Source organism: Paroedura picta, chromosome 7, assembly GCF_049243985.1.
Source record: "Paroedura picta isolate Pp20150507F chromosome 7, Ppicta_v3.0, whole genome shotgun sequence".
NCBI classification, from domain to species: Eukaryota; Metazoa; Chordata; class Lepidosauria; order Squamata; family Gekkonidae; genus Paroedura; species Paroedura picta.
Genome location: NC_135375.1, coordinates 94488044 through 94500145, shown reverse-complemented (window position 1 = coordinate 94500145; position 12102 = coordinate 94488044). Strand labels below are relative to the sequence as shown.

The 12102-nt window shown below is 43.2% G+C and overlaps 1 protein-coding gene across 2 annotated transcripts in view; it reads left to right on the top strand.

Moving 5' to 3' along the window:
* The window catches only part of DNAH6 (dynein axonemal heavy chain 6), a 212847-nt gene that overhangs the window by 25572 nt on the left and 175173 nt on the right, over nucleotides 1-12102 (top strand). For both annotated transcript variants that reach the window (XM_077345452.1, XM_077345451.1), the window contains exons 15-20: nucleotides 160-411; nucleotides 2100-2228; nucleotides 6342-6455; nucleotides 8240-8383; nucleotides 9354-9566; nucleotides 11785-11877. In XM_077345452.1, coding sequence (XP_077201567.1) covers nucleotides 160-411; nucleotides 2100-2228; nucleotides 6342-6455; nucleotides 8240-8383; nucleotides 9354-9566; nucleotides 11785-11877 — 945 coding nt within the window. The remainder of the gene's footprint in view (nucleotides 1-159; nucleotides 412-2099; nucleotides 2229-6341; nucleotides 6456-8239; nucleotides 8384-9353; nucleotides 9567-11784; nucleotides 11878-12102) is intronic.

Here is a 12102-nt window from a genome sequence, read left to right as displayed (position 1 = left end):
AACTAATTGGAGATAATTACTTGTCAGGGTTTGGGGTTTTTTTTACATTTAACACTATATATTATGACAATTTAGGTGTGCCGATGATATTGATCTTGTCTTCAGACGGTTTTCAAAATTAATATAAAAGTATAATGGATTTTTACCTCCCCTCCCCAGATTGAAACTCTTGAGGATGAATCAAAAGTGGTTACAAAGATGTATCAGCTTATTGAACTGTACGCAATACCAGCTCCTCCTGAAGATTTTGCTTTGTTTGCAACCTTGAAGCCATCCATCGTGACGGTCCGCAATGCGATCGACAGATCCGTGGGGGAACGAGACTCCAGCATCGTTAAGTTCTGTCAACTTTTAGACCAAGATGTTCACGAACTAAATGAAGAGGTTAAAGAAGTGAAACGTGAAGCTGAGGTATGGGGATAATAAATCTTTTCCGCTTCATGGAAAGAATCTATTGCAACAGAATTATAGATCTCTGTTGCTGCTGAACATCGGTGGTTGCCCTGCTGGAGAGAAAAGGTGTACGATAACCAACAGTTTAGTACAGTGCTCTTGGCATGTTCCGTGGAAATTCCCCCGAAAAAGGCAAACTCAGAACCCTGGATGGAAGCTCAGAGGTTTATTGAGGAGACTGCAAAGGATGCTTTGGTGCTAAAGCTAAAAACATACAAAAGTTTGGAGCAGATATAGAGCCAGGCATTCCCCCCCTCTTCTGCCATTTGCTCCCACAGCCTGTGATCTAACTGGATGCATCACCTTATCAGCAAAGAGTATGCACAGTTTTCAGCTTGGCACAGGAAAGGCAGGAAAGGACAGCCCTAACATTCAGAACATGACAGGAATCCTGACAGCCCAAGGGCCTGAGAAACAGGAAGGGGGTCTTGAGGGAGAAAGTTGCCCCAAGAAGATCCTGGGACATTGGTCAAGCTGCCATGGCACGAGCCAGAGGCAGACATGGCAACTGCTCAGTCTGCAGCTCATGATGAGCCACGTGCACAGATACCCCTTTCTCCAAAGACCCCTATTTATGTCTATTCCTGGCAACCCCTCGCTTCAAAGAAGGCTTGCAGCTTATGCCTTCCTTGGGCATTGGCTGTTTCAAGGTGGGAGCACCTACCAGACACAAGCCCTGCCAGGGAAGAGCCCTGCCCGCTTCCCTAAAACCCCGGACAGGTGCCAAGTTGGGGAACATGGCTCTGCGGAGCGACAGGTAGCATGTCCCTGTGACTCCTGACTCACTCAGTATCATTGGTTTAGTGGCAGAACATAGGCTTTTAGAGATAGAATCATAGAATCATAGCACTGGCAGGGGCCAAACAGGCCATCTAGTCCAACCCCCGGCTCAATGCAAGATCAGCCAAAAGCATCCATTTCATGCAAAAGACCCCAAGTTCAATCTCTGACACCTCCATTTAGAAAGGTATAGAACAGGACTGTACAAGTCTGTTCCATGAGATCCTAAAAAGTCACTGCCAGCCCAGAAAGATGGCACTGGGGCCTGATGAACCACTAGAGAAGTTGATCCAGCCATCTTCCCAATAGCCTTCCTCCAACTTAAGCGGCTCCTCTTGCAACAGTACAGCTGCTCACGCTGGAAGAAAGCTTGTCATACTGGAGGAGGGCCTCAAGCTTTGCTCTATGAGGTGTTGGATAGGGAAAGGCAGGTTTAAGCATAAGACAGGTTTATGTCAGATGCCAGCTTCACTAAATGTCCTAGTCTTATTGGTGGGTACTATACTATGGTCAGTTTTGATTTCAATTGGACAGTCTACTTCATGAACTCATGGCACGCAGAAGACAATAGGGAAATCTGACCAGGCCTTTGTAGGGAAGCGACCATGTTTTGAATTTAGCAAGGGGTGAAAGGCTAGGAGCATTGCTTCTGCATGCTAATTGACCCCTCCAAGTGTAAAGAAAGAGGCAAAGGGTTATTTAATGCTACTGAGCCCAAATTAACCGGTCATTTGGAACAAGCTGTTACTTGGTCCTGTTAAAGGTGGAGCTCTGAGCTCATCAGCTTCTTGTTACTGCTTTGACCTCAGGCACTTTTATTGACATTTCTTTGAAATCAAAATAACTGAATGTTGGGTTTTCTTCAGGACCCTCAGATTTTGGATATTGCTGCTGACCAAGACAGAGTGAGGCAACTTCTAGCAGAGATGCAAGATATTCTTGATGAGTTGCAGAAACGTGCGTTCCAGTACAAATCCTACCAGAAGAACTTTAAGGTAATTTGTCGAGAGGTCCATGTATGTTGTCTTAATGGCGGCCTGCACCGTCATTTGCAGAACCTGGCAAATGTTCACGTACTTCAGAACCTTGAGCAATGAATAGTCACGGAAGATGATCACTCTTCCTAGTTCTTCCACTCTCCTCAGAGGAAAACTCACCCTTCTCTGCACTCCTTGTTGAAAGGGCAGGGTTGAGAAGGTCGTGGCTCACCGGTAGAGGATCTGCTTTGTATGCCAAAAGGCCCAGTTTCAGCCTCCAGCATCTCCACAACATCTCCACAGATCAAGGCAGCTAACCATATGAAAGACCTCTTCTTGAGATTCTGGAGAGCTGCTGGCACGCTTAGTAGAGACTACTGACTTTGAAAAGACCAGTGGCCTGACTCAGTGCAAGGCAGCGTCATGTGTCCCTTTAGAAATACATCATTAATGTGGACTTTCTAGTTTAAGAAAAGGCACAAGCCTTGATAAGTACTACTGGAACAGGTTTGAAGATTCTACCACATCCTAGCTGTCAGCTCTTAAGTCCAAATAAGTCCAATTGCATTAACTCAAAGGTAAGTCCTACTAAGTCCAAGGGAATTATCAAGTATATACGTACAGTTTTGTCACTTCTCCAATACCCTTTACTCCAGGAGCACACAAAGGTCCAGTGGTTTTGACACAAAAATTGAAATACTGGATATAAGAACTATCTGTAGGAAACAGTTGTTGAGCGTGCAGGTGTTGTCAAAGTTATTGCTGCAGCTTCAAGAGTAATTACGACTAGTATGAGCACTGGTGCATGACTTTTGCCTTGCCCTAGTGGCTCAGTCCTACTAAGTCCAAGGGAATTATCAAGTATATACGTACAGTTTTGTCACTTCTCCAATACCCTTTACTCCAGGAGCACACAAAGGTCCAGTGGTTTTGACACAAAAATTGAAATACTGGATATAAGAACTATCTGTAGGAAACAGTTGTTGAGCGTGCAGGTGTTGTCAAAGTTATTGCTGCAGCTTCAAGAGTAATTACGACTAGTATGAGCACTGGTGCATGACTTTTGCCTTGCCCTAGTGGCTCAGTGTGAATTCTCACAGCCTAGCTGTTTTTGTTTTTTGCAGCTGCAGCAACAAAGGCTCACAAGAAGTTGCTGGGTCTTCTGGCATCATTTTGGTGTACCCTCACATAACATTCTTTCTGTGTGCACGCATGCACACATTTCCGCCAGTGGATTGTAATGTCTCTGCATTTTATGTCACCCAATTCTTTCTCCAAGAAACCAAAGGTAGTAAACATAATTTGCCCTTCCTTTATTTTTACCTTCCCAATAGTAAGGTGAGGTGGGTGAAGGCTGAGGAAGGTCACCTAGAGCAGCGGTCTCCAACCTTTTTATCACTGGGGACCGGTCAATGCTTGACAATTTTACTGAGGCCCAGACCAGTAACCTAGAGAGCCTCATGGCAAGCAGGAATTTGAACCCAGCCCTGGTATAACCACTGTGCCACTTTGGCTCATGGAAACTTATACCAATAAATGCATTGGGTTTTTTAGGGTGCCCCAAGACTGTTTTCTTTATTTATTTGCCACATCCTCTCCTGTGCCGTCGCAGAGCAGTTTTATTTAGCTTGCCAAGCAGCTAGTGCCCTTGAAGGTCCATTACTGGCTTGGATTCTCCAGGTACATGCTTACTTAAGTGCCATCAAATCGCAGCTGACTTTCAGAGCCCGCAGTAAGGGCCCTTCAAGGCAAAGATGAGCCGAGTGGGTTTGCTGTAGCTTTCCTCTGTAGAGTCTTACCTGGTGGTCTCCCATTCAAGTACCGGCACTGCTTATCTTCTGAAATCTGATGGGATTGTGCCGTACCAGGCTGCCTTCCCTTCCATCGCTCCAGGTCACTTGTTGCAATTGATTCCAAGCACTCAATGGGCTTAGCACTCAGTGCTTATCAAGGGAAACGAGGTCGTTAGTATTCTTAGTAGTAAGTGGCAGCTACCTGACAGGACTGTAACAAAGCATATTCTTCCTCCCCCTTTTTAATTCCATAAAACAACAGTTGACTGTTTTTGCTTTCAGCCTGGGGAGCTACTCATATTGTTATGTATTCTAAGGTCGACTAAACAAAGTAATTATTTTTTCCAACTTTTTACATTAAAAGCACTTCTAAGCCCCTATATGAGCAGGGCTTCCCTCTAGCTAACGAAAACCGTGTTGGTTCCATTCTCTCCTGAGAATGGAAAAGAGAGAATGGGAAGTTGCTTGGAGGTCAAGAGCAGAGCTTTGTTCTTCACGTTAGGTAAACCGGGTTGATTTAAGTGCAGGCTCCATATCTTTCCGTCTAACAATCTATTATTATTTCATTAGATTTGTATAGCGGGCTTCAATGGACTATGAAATCATGTAGGATAAAACGGAATGGGAAGTGTAAAGATTCATCTGGAGGGAGAGGTTATCTTTAAAACAAAACTTATTTAAAATTCAGTTTAACCACGCTTGGAATGACTAAACGTGAAAGAATAGCCATGATAGGCTTGCCTATCTAAATGAAATCAGAAGCAGAAAAACATACCTATTTTAAGATTAAAAGGTAAAGTGAATTTCTGAGGGTCTCACCAGTGTTTTCAGAAAGATTAGAGAGCATCACATAACCCACATCTTAGAGACTTTTGTAGGATATGTCTAAGGCAGGCTTTTTCAGCCAGAGCTTCATGAAATCCTGGGGTTTCTTGACAGCCCTGGAAGGGTTTCCTGAATGGGTGGGAGTTAATTAATTTTATAATATATGTTTTAAATGTGTTAAATATTTAACAGGTGATATGACCATAAGTGGTCATGTTGGTCTGCCCCCCCCCCCCGTCTCAAAATGGTCAATGATGGGCCTGGAGGGGGTGAGAAGGGGAGGGGCCCCAGCTATGCTTCCCTACCGTGTTCTGCATAATTGCACCACTTCTGGGGTTTCTCGAAGCCTGAAGAATGTTTCAGGGGTTTCTGAAAGGTAAAAACATTGAGAAAGGCTGGTCTTTCCACTTGTGTTCATAATGATGGACTTGGATGTGTATTCCTTGGCTGAGAACTTCCACACTATTCACACACTACCCTGGATTCTCTACTCCATTGGCATAGATTGGTACATTAGTATGTTTCATGAATATTTCTACTTGTTAGTGGATTTTTGGATTTCAGGTCACCCTGGCTATTACTCCTCCCAGTGCAGTCCTAAGCAGATGTACCCCTTGAAGCCCATTGATGTCACTTAATTTAGAAAGTTAGAACGTGGCTTACAATAGAACTGTAAGGATGTTTCCCTAACCTTGGAATCTAGTCCATTTCCTGTTCCTTGGTATCTACAGAACCACCCTTCCCACTTTGTTCCCTAGAGACAGCATCAAGATCTAGCCAGCAGAACCTGCTTAGGAACATCAACCCCAATGAGATTAGATTGGCCTCAACTAGAGCCAGGGCCTTTCGGTGGAATACTCTGCAAACTGAGATCAGAGCCCTACAGGATCTCAGACAATTCCCGCAAGGTTTTTAAGACAAAGCTATTCCTCCAGGCCTATGGTTGAGGCCTCAAACCACTTGGTCTATTGGCCTCTCTGTAAGAACCTACCAGCCTGTTGCAGTGGACCATCTTTATGAGCCCTCTCCCCCACTCCCATAACGGAAGAGCGAGCAATCAGTTTAACCCCCGTTTTAATATTATAATGTATTTATTTTAAATCTGTATTTTTGTACTAATTTTATATATTTTATCCTTATAGTAAACTGCCCAGAGTCTCACAAGATAGGGCGGTTAATAAATACAGTCCCAAATATAAATAAAAAATAATTATCATACTTAAGTTTTCTAGTTCAGGACGCTGAGCCTGTTGGCCTCTGATTCTCCATGCATTTTCCCCTCAGTACAGCTTCTGATTCCTGCCCCGCTTCCCGGTCACTCCTTTCACAATAATTCCTATAACGGAATGGTCCTTCTTCTCACTGGCAGATAGAAACACTCAGCTGATATGTCTAGTCCTGCCCAGAGAAGAAGTGCAAATGAGCAAACCTGGCTTGGATTCCCTCCAGAGACTGACAAAAAGAGACCTTCACCATACATAACAATGTTCTGCAATTTATTTTTTCTTGAAAGGTGGATATAACAAAGTTTGATGCTCTGGAAGAAGTTTGTGCAGAGCTGAAACTGAAACAGCTGTTATGGGATTCTCTCTCTGAATGGGCAGTACTCGATGAAGACTGGATGGAGGTAATAAGCTGCACATATTGTTATTTAAATGACTTGTCTGATAATTATAGGTAGAAATTTTTTATTTCTAAAGGATCGAAGTATATATTTTTATAGGTGAGAGACTATTATATGACTATGGATACAATCCTCATTGTGCACCGTTTGAAGCCCACTGAATTTGGTGGACTTAGAAGAATATAGCTCTACATAGGATGGTAAAGGTAAAGGTATCCCCTTTGCAAGCACCGAGTCATGTCTGACCCTTGGGGTGACACCCTCCAGCGTTTTCATGGCAGACTCAATACGGGGTGGTTTGCCAGTGCCTTCCCCAGTCATTACCGTTTACCCCCCAGCAAGCTGGGTACACATTTTACCGACCTCGGAAGGATGGAAGGCTGAGTCAACCTTGAGCCGGCTGCTGGGATCGAACTCCCAGCCTCATGGGCAGAGCTTTCAGACTGCATGTCTACTGCCTTACCACTCTGCGCCACAAGAGGCTCTTTTACATAGGATGGTACTTTCAGTCAAATATTGTTGTTCCGTGGCTTCCTTACCTGCTGTACCCAAATGGAATGCAAGAAAACAGCCACATTTGACCTGCCCTGAGGCAGCTGTGCTGGCTTCTGGTGGAATTCCAAATTCGCTTTAAGCTATTGGTGTTAACCTTCAAGGCCATACGTGGTCTGGGCCCGGAATATTTGAGGGACTGTTTGGCCAACTATGCCCCCCCAAAGGATATTAAGATCGTCCAATTTGAACAAACTGGTAATCCCTGGCTCAAGAATGGTACATCTTGCCTCAAACAGGGCCTGGTCCCGACCTGGTAGAACTAACTCCTGGAAAAGCTGAGGGCCCTGACAGGTCAGTTCCTCAGGACCTGTAAGACAGAGCTCTTCCACTAGGCATTCGGTTGGGGCCAATGAACAGCAAGACGACTCTGATTAAATATCGCTTGGACTCCTTCTGTACAGCTATCGCCCACCCCCGATAACCAAATGCCCTAAAATGAAATAATTTGGTTATGCAGCTCATATGACTGTTTTAAAAATGGTTTCAATGTTTTGTTATTATATACAAGCTTTCTATTTATTGTGTATGTTTTATAAATAACGTTGGAAGCCGCCCTGAGCCAGCATGCTGGGAGAGGGAGGGTATAAACAGAAAAGTAAATAAATAAAATAGAGAGGAACAAAAATCAGGTAGGTAGAAACCCTTATAACATTTCATAAACAGAATTCATGAATTCACATTTCAATAGATGTGTATAGCATGTTGACTGTTTGATCCTTCATCCATAATCCTGGAATCTATTCTAACGTTTATCATATTTTGCCATAAAGGCAGTTCTTTCTCTTGCTTTGACATCATAGGGCCCATTAGACTGCATGGCTAAGGCAGGAAACTACTTGAATGTAGGTAGTCATCACTGCTATTCTTTGTTTTAATTATGTTATTTTTCTTCTCGATAATTCTGGTGCTTACTCAAACCAGGGGCTGACTATTTCATTTAAAAAGTTGACTGATTGCATGCAAGTCCTCCTTTTCCAGGTGTTCTTAAATATGTTCTAACCTTTCTCCAAGGCATTTGGAAGAGCTCAAGATGAGTAGTACATGAATTGCTTTAAGTTTCCAGACCTGATCTATCTCCAATCTAGGTTGTTTATTATTTTTTTTCCTTTTTTCAGAGTTGTGTAGAAGCCCTGCATCTTTTATTACAATAGCTGCTCTTGGATTTCTGTTCACCAAAACTATGTCAAGTCTCTTGCATTGTATTGTTTATTTCAATATATCTTCCTCCACAGAGCAAGTTTGATGTCTTGGATCCAGAATTATTGAATTCCCAAGTTTCTAAGTATGCTAAGTACGTGAGTCAGTTGGAAAAAGGTTTGCCTCCTAACAGCGTCGTTCCTCGACTCAAGGAGAAAGTGGAGCGAATGAAAGAAAAGGTACAAATGCCTACATGAAATGACTCCCAGATAATGGTTCGTGTAATTTTATCAAGAACCAGTTTGAAATGAAAAATTCAGATTCTGTCTCATTAGTAATGATAATCATATAGATTATTCATCAAGCCTGATAGCAAATGAAATACTGGGCATCAAGAAATTTTCTTCCTCAGCACTCTTTCAGTGGTTGAAAAAGGGCTATGCTTCCAGTGCTGGGTGAATTAAAATGACATCCTTTTCAAATTATTTATTAAAAACCTTGGGTTCTTTGAGGCTTCTGAAAGGCATATATAGTATCGCTTGCTTTCTTGAGGCTTTATCTCTTACTCTGTACTCCGTGGTCCTTATTCTCACACTCAATTTGTTTTTATTAACGTGGGAATTCTGAAACTAATCACACATCCCAAAATACGGTTTAATTTCAGTACTTATCATGAACTAGTTGTAATGCACTAGAATGCATGTATTTATTTACGACATTGGTAACCAGTGTGGTGTAGTGGTTAACAGTGGTGGCTTCTAATTTGGCAAGCCCAGTTTAATTCCCCGCTCCTCCACATGCAGCCAGCTGGGTGACCTTGGGCCAGTCACAGCCCTGATATGCTGTTCTGACTGTCAGAGCTCTCTCTGCCTCACTTACCTCACAGGGTTCCTGTTGTGAGGAGGGTGATTGTAAGCCGCTTTGAGACTTTTGAGCAGTAAAATGCGGGGTATAGAAAACAACTGCAGCATATGCTTTTAAGCCAGGAGCCTTATACTGCCTGTTATATGTGATGGCATGCCAGGTGGACTGTCCCAAGTATAGGGGATGTTGCATAACTCCCAGATTACCAAGTGCAGCAGGAGATTCATGGTAAAGCACGGTATCCTCAGTGTTGCATCACAGACAACCTTGTTGACCATCTGCATGCACTTCGCAGAGGAAAACAATCCAGATGAACCTAAAACATGGTGCATCTTCCTTTTCTAGCTTCCTGTGATCACTGATCTAAGAAACCCTTTCCTGAAGCCCAGACACTGGGCCCTTCTGGAGCAAGTAATCGGAGCAACCTTAGTTGATGTGGAAAATCCGTTAACCTTGGATAGGCTTGTGCAGATCAACGCTTTTGAGTACAGCCAGGAGATTCAGGATATTTCTGGACAAGCCTCTGGAGAAGCTTCGCTAGAGATCATTCTCAAGAAGGTACTTTTAGTGCCGTTTCCACTTTTAATGTCTCAACCCAGGATTATTGAAAAGGAATGGTTTGCGTTTGCTGGGTGAACTCAGGGGAATTTAGTCCTGAGTAGAAATATATTTCCAAATAAGAATCAAAAGAGAAACCATTAAATACAAGAGACAAAGGTACAGATCTCCTTGGCAGCATTAAAACAAAAGAGTCTGTGGCTATAACCTTTAAGGACACTTTCCTGGAAGGAAGCTCCATTGAACAGCATTGGATTTCTTTGTGAGTAAACCTGGTTAAAATTGCTTCCCAATTTCAAGAATCTACAATAGTTTTTCCCCAAATGGCCCAGGCTAGCCCACTCCATGGGAAATCCCCAGGGAAGTCCAGGTTTGCTACACTGAGGCAGGCAACGGCAAACCAACTCTGGATGTCTCTTGCCTTGAAAACCTTTTGTAGGAAGTTCCTGATCCAAATATGCTAACTATGCGTCTCCTCCAATGCCCCCTGTTGGATATTCTCCAGATACGCTACACTACAGATCTTCCCTATTCCAGCAAAAAGGAACCTGTGAACAGCAGTACCCAGCTTCACCCTGTGCCAACAATACCATATTCCTCTTTGCTGGCCCTATTGCGACCCTGCCAGCAGAGGGGATCATGGTCACAGTGATGACTGGCTTTGCCGGTATTCCTCTCTGCTGGCCTCGTCACACCCCTGCCAGCAGTGAGCATGCATGCAGTGACACCCACTTTTGCTCTGTGTTGGTGTGGAACAGCTCGTAAAGATGAACATGGGCATAGCAGCGTCTGATGTGCATCACCCTGCGGGCACAGATGCAGTGCAACCAGCAAGGAGTACTGCAGTGGCATCTCCTATTTCTCCAACTGGCTCTTTTGTCATCTATTTGCTAAGGGGAGCGTGGTAGCAGGAGGGGATATGGCCACTTTCCAGAACAGGTTTGGCCTCCCGATCCGTCCCTGACTGTTTTGCTTTAAAACAGTATTTATGCTTAATAGTGAGTACTATATATGTGTATATTATGCATATAGTATTTGCAAATAATTTTGAAAAATGTGCACATATGATAGGAGAAATTCAGTGCGAGAACACCAAAAGTGACACGAAAACGAGACTGCAGGAGAAATTAGATCAGAATTAATTTGGGGCCTTGCAGTGACAAAATAAGAAATTAAAATTCATCCTTAAATACTTGCTCAAATCAGATAGATATGTTTAAGATAGAACAAGAATAGAAGGGAAACAAAAAATAACTGTCATGGGAACCGAGTCCAATCACAAAACTTTGAGGGGTTCCATAAAACATTTTGTGGTTTCCAAATCAACTATTCTCTGGCAGACAGTCCGTTGACAGTCTGTCAACTATTCTCATATGATGGAGGCAGTTGTTTCCAAATGGATGCCCCTGCAGACACAAAAGTGATGGCTCCTAGGTTCTTCTCAAGCACCCTCCCCTGTCATGTGATGGAAGAAAGACAGGGCTGGCTTGATGTTTTGGGGAAGAAACAAGTGAGCACCCAAAAACACCTGGCAGAAGAGTGACTTTGCTTGGAGTGGGTTTAACTTACCAGTGAAGAAGCTTAGCCTATCAAACAACTTGGTAAGGTGATTCTATCTAAGAATGTGGCCTTATAGAGTGTTTTGCCTCTACTTGGAAAAAGAGTACTAGGACATTTCTAAAAGTAAGAGTACAGCTGATTTTAAAATTAGTTGAGGAGCCAGCATGGTGTAGTAATTAAGAGCACAACCTCTAATCTGGTGAGCCGGATTTGATTCCTGCTCCCCCGCATGCAGCCAGCTGGGTGACCTTGGGTTAGTCACAGTCTTGTTAGAGCTGTTCTCACTGAGCAGTCCTGTCAGCTCTCTGGACCCCACCCGCCTCACAGGCTGACTGCTGTGGGGGAGAGGAAGGGAAGGTGATTGTAAGTCACTTTGAGACTCCTTTTGGGTAGTGAAAAATAGGGAATGAAAACCAACTCCCCCTCCCCCCTCCTCTTCGTCCTTCTCCTTCTTCTTTTAAAAACCTAGTAAAAATAGAAAAGAAATTCATACCCTCTCAGTTCTCTTGATTTGGATTTTGTACGGGATATAGGAAAGACGTTTTCTTGGTAAATGTCCCAAATTCTTTGGAGATGTAAAAGAATAATTTGGTAATCCTATTTACTGAAATTAGAGTTTATTTAATAATTGGTCTTTTTGCAATTTTTTTCCTACCAGGTAGAAGATGCATGGAAATCAACAGAATTCATTGTTCTTCCTCATCGTGATTCAAAAGACATTTTTATCCTTGGCGGCACAGATGATATTCAGGTAGGAAAATGTTCATGGTTTGAGATGAGATGATGGCCCCAATTTTCTTCCATTACTGTTCTGCAGTTCTATTATGGCTGGTTCTTGTTCCTAGAGCCTCCAGAAAAGAAATAGTGGCTTTCAGAAAACTGGTAAAAGATCCTTTGAGAATTATATATGTATTGGGATGTATATATTTTGAGCCATGGGAGGGTGGTGTAGACCAGTGGTCCCCAACCCCCAGTC